The sequence below is a fragment of the Electrona antarctica genome (assembly GCF_951216825.1).
Source record: "Electrona antarctica genome assembly, chromosome: 7".
Classification (NCBI taxonomy): Eukaryota; Metazoa; Chordata; class Actinopteri; order Myctophiformes; family Myctophidae; genus Electrona; species Electrona antarctica.
In genome coordinates, this window is record NC_136812.1 from 23318595 (window position 1) to 23336523 (window position 17929).

Genomic DNA, 17929 nt, shown 5'->3' on the forward strand with positions numbered 1-17929 from the left:
AGGGGGAATCGAACTCCAGTCTCCAAATCCCTACAAAGAAAAGTGAAAAATTCTGATTGGGTGAAAAAGATGGCAAAACTGCCTGGCAACAAAGGCAAGCCTTCGTTTCATTGGCTGTCCGGCTGTGCCGACTATACACGACCGGCCGGCGCGTGCAGCCAGTGTGCTAAGTCCCTAACCTACTTGCTACCTGCCACATTGCAGTCTGCTGTTCCCTTTGAGTAACAACATTGATACAAAAATAAAATACAAAAAATAAAACAGGAGATTTGTCTATTGTTTCTTTTGCTGTTGTTAGGGTTATCTCTTAGACGTTCAAATGTTTATGAACCACAATGGAAACAAGTCTCTGGCTCTTCTGTCATTATCTATTCGGCCTTTTGTGAACAGCATGCACAGTGGCTCACTGGGTACAGAGCCTGCCTGGGAATCAGGAGGCTGCAGGTTCAAGTCCTGGCTCTGACATAGTGTCCCAAAATCATGAAAAAATAACATACTATAGTATGCTGACTGAAACTATGATCTATAGTAGTTTAGTGTAGTATTATAGGACATTTTGGATCCAAAATGACCTTGAGCTTTGACACGTGAAACTGCACTTGAATTGCTTCAGTCACCTCATAAATCAATTCAGCACCCCTGAAAACCTATACTTTGATGGCAGAATCATCCAAATCAGCCCATTATTTGCTGAATTATGCCATTCACTATATACCAATTCTTTCATCATATATCAGATATAAGGGCCGAAAACAAGTAATCAGCTGCCATTTTGACATTGCTATCACATTGTCAAAAAAATTGCGCAAATCACAAACGGAATGTCCAATCCATCCCAAATTTGAATCATATATCGCGGGTGGGTTAATCAATCCAGAGTCAAAAGCAATTCCATTTTCATCCCTAGGGGGTGCCGCAAATGCGAAAAATTTAACCATTTGTTGCAAAAACATTTTTGTGGGATAAATCCCCCCCCCAAATTACTTAGCATGTTCACAGGGGTGACGTGACATTGTTATTGGCTGGCAATATTAGTGGGAGGGGCCTATGTAAGCGACTGCGGCAACCACACTTTTTCAAAATTGCGATTTTTCTAGTTACAATATGATATCACCTGCAAAGTTTATATAATATGTCCTTTAAAATGTATTAAAAACCAAAACTATACTCTTTGTGAAGATTAGTCATAGATGTGCAACAGTCCTTTTAATGCAACAGTGTCACTCTGCCACCTAGTGTTGAAACGTGATTGATTGATTGATTTATTAACAGTTTGCAGAATTACAGTACATTTCAAGTACAACTCAATACAAAAACTGTTAACTGTGAGTGGACGACACCATAAAGCATTACACTTGTTTACAATAGGGCCCACCATTTTCAATTCATCAAAACATTTAGAAACGTACGAATATACACTTCTATATAGCCAAAAACAGGAAATCGTCATAGAGGAGGTAAAAAGGGGGGAAAAAAGGGATTTGTACAACCATAGACATAAATGTGGACGTTTCATTGGTCACTGGCCCACACGTTAATGGTACCCCTATATTTAGTAGGGCAGCTTGCCATAACTCCACTGCAAGAAAGATGCATAGTTGGAAAGAACTACCTGAGACTGAAACTGTTATTTTTTTTAACCATTACGGTTATTATCTATGACCTTATATTATTAAATCAAGTATCCTATAATAATATAGGTTTTCAAAAGACCATAACATAAGTACAAGTTTGACATTTGTAACAAACCAAACAAGATATGGTTCGCCGATGAACAGCATCGGCCAATGAGGCATCTACATTTATATATCTATTGGGTACAACAGCATAGCAGCATTTTAGTAAAGAACAAAAAGACCTGGAACTATGGAAGAAGAATGGTATCCATGTCAAGCCTTTATGTGGGTTTTTTGGAGGAGAAGCTCATTAGCTCTTCATTGACTTGCTTCATGGTGACGCCATCACGCACCAGGACACAGTAGACACCTGGACAGGGAGAGATACCCAAATGAAGTTAGCACAGCTTGAATTTGATGATTCCCATCCCAACAACTATAGGCCAAAAGTATTCTCAAAATAGTGTCAAACCCCAAGGGGAGACAGTGTCTTCCACACAGCACATACTGTCAGAGACACATGAGACTGCAATGCTTCGAGGTTGGAAAGTAGGCTACAGTACCTAATTTACCGACATCTAAGATGTTCCTCGACTCGTCATCAAAGAACATCATGTCACTGTATTGGAAACCACTGTCTGCTTGCAACCTGGAGAAGACAAAATGCCACATGAGGGGGTGCTAAGTGGATTTACAGACTAAAACAAAAACATTTTAATCAGACCTTGCATGTACTGTACTTCCCTGTGCTTGTCCATTCAAACTGTTAACTATTCAATCAATCAATGTTAGTTACATATCACTCTGTAAACGCTTATTTTTGGTTACTAAAGCCAATAAAAATGTTTAATTTGATGCACAGCCGCATGCTCACAGTGCATTGTGATGTGAATTGGTACTTTTTCAACCTCTGTGAAAAAAAAATAATATATATATTATGTGCCTATAGACAAATTCAGAAACAGGTCTCATGGTCGCAGCTTATGTATTTCCTGTAGGCAGAGCCGACATAGCTGCGGTTAAACCTGCACCTCTTCTACTACATTGAATGGTAGAGTGACTGATGTTAGTCTGCTCAAACGTTACTCTTTTACCTGCTTTTTACTAACACTAACTTTACAAAGATCAGAATGAACCTGTGTAGTTTATGGCTGCTCCAACAGTAGTGGCAACATTCAACTTTGGAGAAAAGCGGAATGTCAAAAAATACACTGCGGTGGCTGAGACCAGAGCCATAGAGTAATGGTTGAGACGAGACGAAGCAGTGAAAGGTCCTGAAAGATACATAACCTCAGTCTTACCCAATACCCAATCTTTCTGTTGTATGAACACAAGGCTGCTGTACTTTATACCTCATACTAAAGTATGAGGTATAAAGCCGCAGCTATGTCGGCTCCACCTACAGGAAATATGTAAGCTGCGACCATGAGACCCGTTTCTGAATTTGGATATGATGACATGCCCAAAGTAGGGATGCCAGGATGAAAGAGGTTAACATATTTTTGTGGGTATAGAATTTGCATCTGGAAAATGACAAATGTGTAAATGTTGTAGAAATTTATTTGATACTATAGGCCTACTGTATTTGGTGTATGCAGTGTTTGTACTGCTGTAGATGTTGCACGTGGATTGTAGATGCAATGCATTTACACTTTGTTACCTTGTGCTTGTGCAGCTCAAACCACCTCCTGAGGTGGGTTCTAACCACTTTCACCCTGGGGTCCCTACTCCCTATTTTGGGCATGTATTAGGTGAACATTTTGAATTTCTTTCCAAAAATGACACACACAAAAATGTATTGATTTGAACCATTTTTAACATCTTCAAAAATAATGATGCAGATCTAGAAACGCACCACAATGCAGCTTGTACAAGCTAGTGTCCCTATTCGTAGTACGAGAGATTAAGTGGTTAAGCAATCAGAGTACGATCTGTACCGAAAGTATCGTAAATGCAATTAAATCATTTGTTTTTTTACACAACCTTCTCTTCAGCTATCAGTGGGAAGGTCACCAAATGGGAATGCATTTTTAACAATTACTTACTTTTTAAAGTGAGTGACCTTTGACCCAGGGTATATTTCCTTGAAGGAGATGTACTGGTTGAGATTGTAGAGCGACAACAGCTGATTGGCTCCATCTACTTCCCCGGTGCTGACAGACAGAGAGGAGCCATTACTTTTCAGAAGGAGTTTGTAGCTACAGTAGTAATTAAGAGATCAACTAATCCATGTATTCGCATAATACAAAAACAATCACACTTGTGTGAAGTGAGGGGCTGTCATACACTAGGGGATGTATGACAAAACAAGAGAGTCCATACAAGAGTATGAACGTTTTAAAGTATATTTATTAAATTAAATTAAGGAGCCTCTATGTTTCCTCTATGTTTGTTAAAAGTGCTCTGAACAGATAGACTTGGCTGTTTACTCTGGTGCTCTAAACAAACATTAGAAAGTCCATAGACTTGGCTGTCACATGACCCCACAACACGTGGGGTGCTTTCTTTAGGGGCGCTAGCCCCTCCTATGGCACATCTTTGTGTGTGTGTGTGTGTGTGTGTGTGCGTGTGTGTGTGTGTTTTTAGCACAGAATGTGATGATTTGATTGGCTGATGTACGATGATAAGAGTGCCTCTCACTTCACACGAGTGTGATTCTTTTTACATCATCAAATGTCCATATGGCTGCCATATGACGTAATTTCCCGAAAGCGAGACGGGAGGGCTAACGCACCTCAATTATCACTTTTATTGTTGTCATTGTAAAGCCCGGGATTCGAACTCCTCCACCTCCACACCTCCAAAAGACCAAAGGGATATCCCCATGGACCAGGGGAGATATTATACTTTTGAGGTCATCAGGCTGAGGCTCTGAGCCACTCTGCTACACTCACGCCCCTTGTTTTGACCTCCTCCCATGGGAAACCCCGATCCGGGTCAAGGCACCAATGTAACGCCCGGGATTCAAATTTGGGTCTCCCATGTGAAAGTCCAATATCTTAACCACTTGACCAAAGGGATATCAGCATGGACTGGGGGAGATATTATACGTTTGGCTGAGGCTCTGAGCCACTCTGCTACATCATTATAGAAAACATTTTCCCAAAGTAATGAAAATAGCAGATATTTTATACTGTAGATCAACACACATTATTAATTGAAAGTGTAAATAGGCCTATAAAAACATAATTTATAGTTACAGCCCTGGTAGTAATTTTAAGGGATAACAATTTCTTGATAACTCACCGTGATGCTATTCCTATTGTGATGCCCTGGTTGTGGAGAGTTTTCAGGATCTCTACGGTGTCCATATAAAGAGAGACTAACTTGCAGCCTGCATCTCGCACCACTCCCCTTTACACAGAAACACAGATATAATATTATAGATGAAATATTGGAGCACACAGATGTTCTTATCAATTTCGTTAGGCGGAGTGGAACACACAATGCAAGAATCTGCATAATAGAGAAAAGAAACAACAAAAGAACTAACGTACAGTTTCAAAAGCATAGTTATTTTACACAAAATTCTGTTTAGCCTATATGTTCATGATAGACTGGCTGTGTTATTCCCTCTCCAAGTAGTTATAACTACTTGTATGTGAGGCATTGAGTTAGTATCAACTAAACTTTATCTGAGGGTGAGGGACAGAAACATAATTAAAATGTTGAGGTTGGTTGTATGAGGTTGACGTCAGTCAGTGGTTATTAAAGGACTGACTCATTGGATGGTGTACTCCAGTTAAGTACCTCAATAAGATGTTCACCTTTCAGCCACATGGGGGACATGTACGGGACTTGTTAAATTATTAGGCCATGCTATTTTAAAATATTTAAATTCTCTGCGTGTATATAGGCTAGTCAACATTTAGTGTGTGCAGCACATCTCATTCATTCCAAACAGTTTAACTTACTCTTTGTCTTTGTGAAAAGGTGCATCTACGTGCGTATCTACCCAGAAGGGCCAGAGGGTGTAATCTGAAACAAGTAAAGCACGGACTCCAGTCCAGAATAGCTCATTTCCACAGAAATACAAATACAAGAGCTATTGTTAGCTTAGCTTACTTACCGAGGTCGAACACTACAAACTTTGGGTTTGGCATAATAACTCAACACCTGCGATTTGGGGATCGAATCACCGTCTGCCGGGTTCCAGTTTCTGATGACAGTGCAGTGGCGGAAGTCAAAAGTATGAAATTGTGACTTTTGTTTATCAAGCTAAACGTTAGCTATAGCATTAATAGCACCATTTACAAAACATGTACAACATAACTATAGGCAGGGCAGGACGTAACATACACCAGGTAGTAAGCGCTGGGTCAGTGTAAAGTACATATTATATATATTGGCTATGTCATACTCATAAATGTCATATTTTAATCTGATCTTTCTGGTTGCTACACTCTTCCATGTTGAGAACATTGGATGCCATGCATCCACCAGCCAGCAGATGTCGCTAGCTCATTCATACCTGATAGATGTTGACCCTTTCTTCAGCTTTTTGAGGATTTGGCAGCCTTATGTTATATGGAAACTCTGTAGGCCTACTGTACCTGTATCAGATATGTTACACGTCCGTATATTATTCCGGTCCAGCTCTGATATATTTCTTGGACAAAATGTCTATAAACGTATGCCACTTATTTTCTCTTCCTTATTGCTTGCTTTCTTCTCTACTATTTATTTTTTCTTTGTTTTTTTCATTTCATTTTATATATGTTTATTCATTGCTATAAAATGTATAGGCTATTAAATAAAGGACGTAGTGGAGAGAAGGAGGAGAGAGATGGTAGCGCAGAGGACAGAGGGCAGGCCAGAGAGGATGGGGAGTCTAGAGTCTGGGTGGACACCTCAGCCAGGAAAAAGGCCAGAGTACAGGCGAGTCAGAAAGCAAGACATACACCAGTGCACAGCCATTCATTCCATTTATCAGACTGAACTGACATCTTGTGTGTTGGCGGGCTGTCTGCGGGGTCAGAAAGGTCATACCTGCAGCAGCCTATATCTCTTTCAGACTGATGGGGGTTTCGCTCCCTGCACAAAGCTATCACCTTTCCTCCCAACACATTGTTGTGGCCATTTCCAGGTGGCATGCCTCGGAAGCCGTTTTGTTTGATATCAGAAGCAGCACAAAACCTCAGTCAACCTCAGAGAACGTCACAGGAAGCGCTGATGCCTCACTCACACCAGACTGCTACAGGGGATCAATGATGCCGTGTCATATTTGTAAAGAAATCTTTACCTGTGTGATGCATTGTGTTTGTGTTCCACAGGGGTGCTGATCAGGTGTCACCCATACGATCCTCGGCGTGCAGAGTGCAGTTTCCAGCTGACACCGCAGGGCCCTCGAAAGACCTCAGGCTGCTGTTACCTGGAGACTTTCATCACTAATTCAGCAGCCAAGGCTCCAGAGCAGCACACCACCAGAACGGCTCCCAGTAGAGCAAGACCATATCAGAGCTGGGGCCAGATGCAGAACGGAGAGGCTATGAGCCCACAGGACTCCAAGGCGGCAGCCACCGTGGACCCACCGGAGGAACAGAGGGCCAACATCCACAGCCAGACTCCTGGGAGTGCAGAGCCCTCGGGCCCACTACTGCCACCTCCTTCGCCGCCTCCACCCGGGCCGGTCTTCCTCACCCAACTGGCCCACGGCAGCCCCACGGGCCGTATCCACGGATGGACTAACGTCAAGGAGCTCTATGCCAAGATAGCCAAGGTTTTCAACATCCCCGCCTCAGAGGTACAGTCACAGTGTTAGGTCAATTCACTTATTAATATCATTTACATCATTTCTTTCAAGGAAATGGGCTAACATGATCTTTTCTTCTTTCTGTTATAGTCAGTGAGGCCTTTGTGAAATGGGTGTTAAGATTTCTATTGAGGCTAGTTTCCATGATGCACTGTAAAAGATTGTTTGGCCTTAATTGTTACTGTTTGCCAGACTTTGTTCCGTGTGAGCCTTGATCCTGATGAATAATAGCAACAAAATCACCAGATAATGATCTACTGTCGGTAATCACCAAATAGATGACATAGATGAGTCATGTAGAAAGAGTCAACCAGACCTTTAGAAGATGTTAAATTGCGCTTTTAAGCAAAGCATAATATAATGTGCGTTACATCACCCGTTCACACACACTTTCCCAGAACAAAGGCACCAACATGCTCGATCAGGAGTCTTCCATGCCTGATTCCAAGCACCTGAGCCAGTGCCACCCATAAGGGTGTGTGCACTCACGACCTCTGCATCCACGGGATGCACTACTGTACTGTTTTTTATTCTAGTTTATTTTGCTAGCTTTAGTTATATAATAATCATTTCTTCTTCTGTTTTCTACATGAATATATAACCACATTATAACCATATAAAATTAAATGGGAGTTAAATGCTGCGATTTGTAAAAATGGCAAAATATGTTGAAGTGGGACTCATAAAATGTCCCTGGGACTCATCTAAAAGACCATCCCTTCATCCCGGGACTCATTACATTGAAAACCTATTTACATCACTGCAGGACAATTATTAAATACAATTATAATTCACGGCGATCTTGCCGTCCACCTGTCACATTATTTTCTGTATTTCAATAGCATTGCCTAAGTGACATCATGAATAGATCAATAAATGCCAGTATGCGTTGTGACACCACATACTAACATGATGTGTGTGTGTGTGTGTGTGTGTGTGTGTGTGTGTGTGTGTGTGTGTGTGTGTGTGTGTGTGTGTGTGTGTGTGTGTGTGTGTGTGTGTGTGTGTGTGTGTGTGCGTGTGCGTACCGATCCTTTTCTTATGTCACCAAAAGCAATATTGTGAAACCGTGTGTGTTCCTTAATTGGAATGACAAATAAGTCGATGTCAATCATTGTCAGAACATGAAATATCTTCAATACAGCCTTGCGGTATAGCGAGATGGGCCAATTACTTTTACTTGGTTTGTAATGGATGGTTTGTGACATGCACTAGTCTAGTCTCAATTAAATGCTAACATAATGTTGTATCTATCTATCCCCCCCCCCCACACACACACACACACATGTTGATCTGACCCCCCATGCCAAGGCACCAGCGTTCGCCCAGCAGTCTGCCGCCCAGCAGTCTGTCGTCACCCAGGCGGATGCATGCGTTCTCGCCCAGTCGCCCTCAGGGCTTCGTCACCCAGGCGGATGCGTGCGTGCGTTCTCGCCCTCAGGGCTTCTTACTGGTTATGATCTGTACACATTATTGTTTTAAGATATATATGCTGTATTAAATGAATACATGTGCATTACATTCATCTATTCACACACACATTCATACACCGATGGTGGAGGAAACCATGCAAGGCACCAACCTGCACATCAGGAGCAATTAGAGGTTCAGCGCCAATATTGCTCAAGGACACTTCGACACTAACTCTTTGGGGATTCCGGGATCGAACTGGGAACCTCTCGTTCCCTTCTGGCCTCTTTACCGGCCACTCTACCCCTGAACCACTGCCACCCTGTTTAGTTGCGCAGTTTTGTAGCAAAGGTTTTCCACATCTAACGTTGGGAATGCCCTTTCTTTTTTTTCCGCTGGGAACTTTTTACTTGTGATGTGACCAGTGTTGTTTTCGTCGACTAAAACTAAGACCAAAAATGTTCGTCGACTACCTTTTTCCACTGATGAAAACTAAATGGAAACTAAATAAAAACTAAGCTATGATGACTAAAACTAAGACTAAATATATTGACAATTTCATCAACAAATAAAAACTAAAATGTTAGGAAGGGACTAGTGGACAAGAGATCCAGTATACGTTATTTAAATTTTACAATCGGTTGCATGCTGAAAATAACAGATCTACAAGCTCACAACGTAGATCTGCTATTTTCAGCAAATATAAAATCAGTCATTACTATGGCATCAAGGCCCGCCAAAATACATTTTAGTCGACTAAAATCTTACGATATTTAGTCGACTAAAACTAGACTAACACTAAAACATTCCAGGTGACTAAAACTAAATGAAAACTATTCAAGAAACTAACTAAAATCGAAATTTGCTGCCAAAAACAACACTGGATGTGACAAAGTTGATTTCGATACATTGATTTCATACTTTATTAGTCAGAAACAGCACGAGGTACAGTCAGACGTAAAGGATAACACATGCAGTTGCATTGTGACATGTTTGTTCAAACATACACGTAATGTATGCTGCTCCAAATTTATGTATTTATCTCCATACGGGTGGAGATTAGCACAAAGTAAAAAATCACGCCTGTGTGAAGTGAGGGGCACTAATACAATAAAGTCTGAAATGAAATTAAATGATTACTATATTTACCCAGGGTATCTGGGCTAAGCTCAAGAACTTGTTTCCAGCCAGGCCCTGCTCATAGAACATTTCATCGTAGTGGTTCAATGCCTTGTTCAAGGGTACTTCAGCGGTGGTAATTTTAAAGTGTCGGACACGTGATTCGAACTGGCGACCTTCCGGTATCAAGACCGCTCCGCAATCCGTTCGGCCACAGCTGCCACCGCTGTCTAACTCAAGTTGCTATGATTAGGGGATGTAATGTTGATGTAAAACAAACATGGACAAAACAAACTCTCTCTATTGTCAAGTAAGGGATAATATCTGGCTAGGCGGTCATTGTCGGGAGATAATTCACCGACAGGGAGTTTAACCACAGAGGCGAAGTCTTGGTGGTTAAACTCCCTCTCTGGTGCTCAGAGGGTTTGATTAGGCAGAGATCTGTTATACAGCGGAGCGGTCATTATCGACACATAATTCACCGCTGAATTAAGCGATTGACCAATCAGAATCAAGCATTCAACCAAGCCATGTAATAATGGCATTTAATATTTGTGTTAGGGACAAGTTTGTTTAAGGACAAAACAAACATTAAACCTGTATAGAGGAGGGGCTAGCGACCCTCAAAAATGGAAACTGTAAGCACAATAACCGCAATTTCCAGATGTTTTAGAGACGTGTTTGCTGTGCTTCTGTCAATCACAATGGAGTATTGTTGTTTATCTCACCGGTTTCCCAGTGGAGTTCTTTGAACATGGTGCATTTTGAGTTCCTTATGACATTTTTAGATCCAATTAATTGTGAGTGTGACAGACAGGCTACGTAGGCTGCTACCTCCCGTCACAATTAGCCTGATTGCAATTATTTGAGATAATCACAATTATTTAATTGCCATAAGTGTCCTATTCGTGTCCATAATCAATCATAATCATTATTATTCATACATTTTTTAACAGTTTTTTTAACAAATAGCATATTACAAGCTCACAGCATACCGCGACGGTCCCCGTTGTGAGTGTGTGGAAATTAAGCCAGGAAACTATGCACACCATTTGATGCAATATATATTGTATCTACTGTATGTATTTTCGTCTTTATTTTATTATATAACAATATCCTTAAAGATGCCACTTGATTGCTTAACCCATTTTGACCTGAGATCAGATTCTAAAAATGTCTTCTACATCCTGACAGTTTTCTGAAAAAGCTATTACAATTTACAATTTACAATTTAGGCATTTAGCAGACGCTCTTAATCCAGAGCGACTTACATTAAGCAATAACAAAAGCAATGCATACATCACATATATAAAAAGTAGTTATCATGAATCATGCGTAAACTAAGAACGTAACAGTGGAGTATCTATGTTAACTATACATACTATACTATATAATATATTATACATGTGTACTATAAAGTGCTATGACTACATAAAGTGCAATTCTAGAGCTGTCTACGTAACAAGCTATAAGTCTGTTTAAAATACTATCTAAGTCTACATAATGTGCTATCTAAGGGGCTAGGCTAGGGCAAGTGCTACGGGCCATGGTGGAGTCTGAAGAGGTGGGTTTTCAGACTACGGCGGAAGATTGGGAGTGAGGCTGCAGTTCTGACTGTGATGGGAAGTGCATTTCATAGTTTTGGAGCCAGAAGGGAGAAGAGTTTGGGACGTGTGGAGCGCTGTCCCGGCGTTTTTAGTGAAGGTACCTCCAGCTTCCCTGCGTTGGCTGAGTGCGCGGGAGGGTTTGTAGGGTACGATCATACTTGTGAGATATGGGGGGGCCATGCCTTTGGTTGCTTTGAATGCCAGCATCAGAGTTTTGTATTCTGTGCGGGCAGCGACCGGGAGCCAATGGAGGGAGCGGAGAAGGGGGGAGACGTGTGAGAATTTTGGCTGGTTGAAGACCAAGCGGGCTGCGGCATTTTGGATCAGTTGGAGGGGCTTAAGTGCACATGCCGGTAGGCCAGTAAGGAGGGAGTTACAATAGTCAAGTTTTGACAAGACTGTTGACTGGATTAGGAGCTGGGCTGACTCCTGGGTGAGGAACGGTCTAATTCGTCGTATGTTGTAGAGTGTAAACCTACAGGATCTAGTGACAGCTGTGATGTGTGTTTTGAACGAGAGCTGACTGTCCAGGACAACACCAAGGTTCCTGGCTGTCGGGACAGACTTTACCAGGGCGTTGTCTACGGAGATAGCATAGGGCAGGACTTAGCTGGGAAGAACAGAAGCTCAGTCTTGTCTGGGTTCAGCTTGAGGTGGTTGGAAGACATCCACTGTGAGATGTCAGCCAGGCATGCAGTGAAGCGCTCTTCCACCTATGTTTCTATGTCAGTGGTTCTTCGACTTAAAATAGCAGATCTACAAGCTCGTAGCGCGCCACTCGGTGGCGCGCTATGAGCTTGTAGATCTGCTATTTTTCAATAGCTAAATTTTGCTAAAGCATAACATAATGCTAACACCAAAAGGGGTTAGAGCACTACCTTTCGTCCATATAAGGTCATGGGTACGATCCAAGACGGAAATAGCAAGACATGCCATCTCCGGTTTATACCTGTATCTGTGTGAAGTAGGCGGACGCCTATATTTAGGAGACCGGAAGCAGGCATGGAGTCTATTCATTCCAATGGAAGAGTGAACATGAACACAGCTTCTGAACCATTCTTTAGCGCCATGGTCACGGAACTAAGTATTGGACCCGATTGTCACAAGCCACACTATTATTCCCAAGATTTTCATAGAATGGCATTTCTTCAGAGACACAAATGAGGAGAAAATCTGCTTTATTGTCGACGGTAATGAACCTTTCTCTGTCCCAGCAACACACTCTTGCGGGATTTAGCACCAGCTAGTAAACATAGGACGTTCACAAGATTTTACGCCTGATTCCGACACCCAGTGGTGTCTACATATAGTGCTATGCAGACATAGCACTAGTTAGGTTCTTTTTTTTCTTTTTCTAAATTTTTATCCCAGAATTTTGCAACCCATTTTTTCACCCGTGTCAATTATTTAATGTAATCTTGGGTGCTACACTTCCTCTGCCAAGCTGGGGGGAGGGCAGCGAACTGACCTCATGCTTCCTTCTATGCATGAGGAGTCTTTTCACCTGACAGGGGAATTTCCCTGGCCGGACGTAGCGCGTGGAAGGAACACGTTATTCCGACCAGTTCCTTTCCCCTCCACCAGGCGCCCCGGCTGGCCAGGGGGAGGTAGTTTAGAGACCAGGATTACTGCATGTTTTTTGTGAGGGTACCTACCCTATAGGGGACACGGGGAGAACAGGCAAACTCCACACATAATTATGCTTCTTAAACTTAATACTAACCATTAACCAATCATAATCTCTGAAGTGACTGCGACTTAATAACCATTAACCATTAACTTGGAGTGACCGCAGTATTCTCAGAGACCTCCACAGAGTTCCGTTCATTGAGAGGAGGAGGAGGAGTGCAGCAGAATGCCCTTCCTCTTCCGTCTGTGGAGTTCCACAAGCAGACATCTCCCCCCCCCCGGGCACCACAGCGGCACACACTGCAAAGAGCATAAATTAGGCTTCTGGCTGTCTGATCATGATGCCCAATACAAGAGGCTAATAGGGAAGACATTTTCATACGATGTGTGGGAGGCAGCTATAACCCTATAGTAGACCTACTGAATGTATTTATTTTGTTTCCCCTGTTGCTCTCTCTCTCTCTCTCTCTCTCTCTCTCTCTCTCTCTCTCTCTCTCTCTCTCTCCATCCCAAATGGTTACCGGGGCCAGAGGCCAAAATCCATACAATGAGAAAAAAGAGAGGACAAAAACAAGACCTGAGAACTATTAATGGACAGCTGATTGGCCGTTGCGGTAGAGCGCGACCCTCAATCACCCATTTGAATGTAAATACATGCCTTTCAGCCTTTGTATCCTACTCGTCTGGCAGGTATTTCTCTTTGAAAACCTTTAGTGCTATGATTGTGCGTGGGGGGACGACAATTAACACATCTTGCCTGCCCCAAATGTAATTCCTGGAAACGCCACTGGCCGCCGGGGTCCGTTTATGTCATTCTACCACAACACACACAATGTGTATAGTGTGCTGGGCCCATGCATGCTTCGACCGGTCCGACGCCAAACCACAACAAATCTAAAAGTCTGTATTTTGTGTGCTATGATGATTCTTTTTTTCTTTCCCTTTTATTTTTGAATTATTTTGGCACTGATCATAAATGTAACTGTGAGTACATGCTACTACAATTCTTTAAGGCTCTGAGTCATGACATTATTTTATTTTCTGCTATAAAGCAAATATTATGTTTAAGCCATTTAAGCCCGACGTCGAAATAAAAAAAAATCTTCTAAATCCTGACAGTTTTCTGAAATACCTATATTACTATATCAGTGGTGCTCAATATTTCATGTCAAAGACCCCAAAAATTTTATGTATTTGGCCACCGACCCCCATCTGGAAATATGTTGTTCCAGGAAGTTGCAGGAACCCCTCAGAAGCAAAGATATGAGTTAAAAACGTTCGCTCTGAAAGAACATAGTGACACATTTTCAGGATTTTTCAAAAATAGCAGACCTACAAGCTCATAGCGCGGCACTCGGTGCCGCGCTATGAGCTTGTAGATCTGCTATTTTTCAATAGCTAAAGCATAACCTAATGCTTAAAACACCAAAAGGGGTTCCCGTACAGAATGGATTAATGTAGGCTACATTAATCCATTCATCCATTCTGTACGGGAACCCCTTTATTTATAGTCTAGGCCCTAGACTATAAATAAAGTTAGAGAACCTGTTGATGAAACCTGTGGATTAGCAGTCACGAAGAGAAATAAATATAGACCTAATAAAGTTGAGAACATGAGAACAAAATTATCTTTAATTATAAAGTGACATGCAGAATGAATCGCAATGTTATCTATTATTCATCATATGAGATTTGATGAGTTTGACAGTGAGGCAATCGGGTGAAATGAAACCCAAAAAGTGTGTGTGTGTGTGTGTGTGTGTGTGTGCGTGTGTGTGTGCGTGTGTGCGTGCGTGCGTGCGTGCGTGCGTGCGTGCGTGCGTGCGTGCGTGCGTGCGTGCGTGCGTGTTCCATTTTATTTAGTGCATTCTTCCATTAGCCACCATTAGAGCTGTGGCACTGGTAAGGTTATGTGAGGGGTGCCCTGCACCAAGCCCCCATTAATCCCTTGACTCCTTCAAAACCGCTCTCAAAGGGCACCTACGGACGGCTGCAATTCGAAACTGGCCTCCGTAAAATCTGAATCTCACCGCCCAACGCCCACCCCCTTTTCCCCTCACTGTATATTTTTCTTTTCCCTTTTTTTCCCCCCTTTTTACCTCCCTTATGATGAATTCCTGTTCTGTTCTTTGTCTATATAGAAGTGTCTATTTGTACGTCTCTAAATGTTTTGATGAATTGAACAAGGTGGACCGTCTTGTAAACAAGTGTAATGCTTCGGTGGCTCAGGGGTAGAGTGCCTGGGCTCCCCCAGTTCAAACCCGGGCTCCCCCAGAGTTACTGTTGAAGTGTCCTTGAGCAAGACACTGAACCCCTAATTGCTCCCGATGTGCTAGTTGGTGCCTTGCATGGTTTCCGCTGCCATCGGTGTATGAATGTGTGTGTGAATGGGGTGAATGTAATGCACAATCTCTGTAAAGCGCCTTGGATAAAGGCGCTATATAAATGCACCATTTACCATTTACCATTTTAATTGGGTCGTCCACTCACAGTTAACAGTCTTTGTATTGAGTTTGTGCTTGAAATGTACTGTAATTCTGCAAACTGTTAATAAATATTTCAATCAATCAATCAGTGAGGCTCTCCAACGTTGAGGCGCTCGGCCCTAGTGGTGAGAGCGGGGACTGCAGGCGGACCTGTGGAGTTATGACAAGGAAACGGCCGTGCAGTTAGGCTTTAACATTGAGCGCCCGTTTGCACTTCCACATTTTGGACAACTAATTTGGTGTCCGAAAAGAAAAAAAAAACACGGAAGTAGACGGTTCTTCCGGGTGCTTCAAAAACGCCACTGAGCAACTTCCACTGCTCCGGTTCAGTCTCTATCCTTTTAATACTCTATGGTGCCCTGTACACCTTTTTGACTTGAGATCTACTTTTAAAATGACCAGCTCAACAAGAGTCCCTTGGACTCGAAGTCCAAGGGACTAAGGGACTTCGAGTGCCATTCATTGTCAATGGCATTTAATGTGTTAGGACAGGAATCACAGTTCTACACTATAGCTGAATATAGGAGAAACATATATAAAATCGTCCATAGACTTGGCTGGCCTATGACGTAATTTGGGAAGGCCATGCATTGGAGCGGCTGGCGGCCCTAAAACAATCACACTTGTGTGAAGTGAGCAGTGCCTTCTATGATGATGATGATGATGTAGTGATGTAGTGTAGAAAGCCCACATGACTTCATATATAATAATAATAATAATAATAAAGCTTTATTTCTATAGCACCTTTCAAAACAACGTTACAAAGTGCTTTACAAAAGGAAACAGCAAAAGTAAACATCACACAGCAGGAAAAACACAGAAACAATGCAAAGCAAATAATAATACAAGGCAGAGTAAACAATCAATAGAACACAATCAGGAGAGAACAGAATTAAAAGCTAGTCTATAAAAATGAGTTTTAAGTAGAGATTTAAAATGTGGAACTGACTCAGCGAGCCTGATTTCCAGGGGCAGAGCGTTCCATAGGGTGGGGGCCCTAAAGGAAAAGGCCATGCGACCGGTCGAGTTCAGGGGCCCCTTTGGTAGGGCTAGGAGTACTTTATTAGAGGATCTCAGACTGCGGGCTGGTATGTATGGGGGCAGTAGGTCTGAGATATAAGGTGGTGCAAGACCTAGGCTGGCTTTGAATGTGATGAGTAAAACTTTTAAATTGATTCGAAATTCAACTGGCAGCCAGTGCAGAGAAGCTAAAATGGGTGTGATGTGATCATACTTTCTTGAACCGGTTAAGAGACGGGCAGCGGCATTTTGTACTAGTTGGAGACTGTAGGTAGATTTTTTTGAGAGGCAGGTGTAGAGAGAGTTACAGTAGTCTAGGCGGGAGAAGATGAAGGCATGAATTACTTTAGTCAGGTCGGAGGTGGTGAGGAATGGTTTGATTTTAGAAATATTTCTGAGGTGGTAGAATGAAGATTGGACGACCTTCTTTATGTGTAGTTGGAGGTTGAGGTCTGGGTCAAAGATGACACCTAAGTTTCTGACAGTGGGTTTGAGATTCGGTTGTAGTGGTCCGAGGTTATTTTCGATGTGGGCTCTGGCAAGGGGGGGACCAAACACTAGGACTTCTGATTTGTTATCGTTGAGCTGAAGGAAGTTATTGAACATCCAGTTTTTTATATCGGTTAAGCAGTTGTGGAGGGTGGCTACACTATCTTTATTGTCCGGGGTTATTGGTAGGTAGAGTTGTGTGTCGTCAGCGTAACAGTGGAATTGGATGTTATGACTGCGGATTATTTCACGTAGGGGGAGCATGTAGAGGGAGAATAGTATAGGGCCGAAGATCGAGCCCTGGGGGACCCCACAATGTAGGGGGGCTTGTGATGATGACACATTGCCGATGGTGACCGAAAAGTGTCTGTCGGTTAGGTAGGAGGTGAACCATTTGAGAGCCACACCGGAGATTCCCATGACTGTCTCCAGTCGTTTATTTTGCCATTGACTTGAATGGGGAATGTCGTCGCAGGGGGGTGGAGTTATAATGTATAGGCACGCACGCACGCACGCATGCATGCACACGCGCGCACACACACACACACACACACACACACACACACACAGTCACATGTTGGAGCGGCTAGCACCACTCAAAGGTTTTACAAACGATGATGAAGAAACATTTGAAATCGCAGCCGCCCTGTCTGTTGATAGCATGTCGCTGCGGTTACCATGCAGCTACGTCCAATCAGAGTACTTGGAGACCGGTCTGTTTCCATGTGGAACTCCATATTTGGGCAAGACAAAAGGAAAGACGCCATATTATGATGTGGAGATTCGAGGAGATGGATTTAA

General features: G+C 42.6%; 2 protein-coding genes across 3 annotated transcripts in view; one reads left to right on the plus strand and one right to left on the minus strand.

Annotated features, from left to right (window-relative positions):
* Positions 1–1279: 1279 nt before the first annotated feature.
* Positions 1280–5903, minus strand: mdp1 (magnesium dependent phosphatase 1). The gene is made up of 6 exons (XM_079506775.1): positions 5686–5903; positions 5531–5594; positions 4863–4970; positions 3662–3769; positions 2180–2265; positions 1280–1986 (listed from the first exon to the last, which is right to left on the minus strand). The coding sequence occupies exons 1-6, from the start codon at positions 5717–5719 to the stop codon at positions 1898–1900; spliced, it is 489 nt and encodes a 162-aa protein (XP_079362901.1). The 5' UTR covers positions 5720–5903; the 3' UTR covers positions 1280–1897.
* Positions 5449–17929, plus strand: part of LOC306927112 (dual specificity protein phosphatase 22-B-like) — a 44825-nt gene continuing 32344 nt past the window's right edge. The window contains exons 1-2 of one of the 2 annotated variants that reach the window (XM_079506773.1): positions 5449–5805; positions 6890–7359. In XM_079506773.1, coding sequence (XP_079362899.1) covers positions 7087–7359 — 273 coding nt within the window. In that variant the 5' untranslated portion in view covers positions 5449–5805; positions 6890–7086. The remainder of the gene's footprint in view (positions 5806–6889; positions 7360–17929) is intronic. The other variant, XM_079506772.1, reaches the window with a different exon arrangement.

Excerpts from the sequence above, each read along its gene's own strand:
- mdp1 (XM_079506775.1), bottom strand. The coding sequence starts at position 5,719 with ATGCCAAACCCAAAGTTTGTAGTGTTCGACCTCG. Across the intron at positions 4,971-5,530 it reads CCTTTTCACAAAGACAAAGA|GGGAGTGGTGCGAGATGCAG; the intron begins GTAAGTTAAACT and ends TTCTGTGTAAAG. Across the intron at positions 2,266-3,661 it reads AAGGTCACTCACTTTAAAAA|GTTGCAAGCAGACAGTGGTT; the intron begins GTAAGTAATTGT and ends TGTCTTCTCCAG.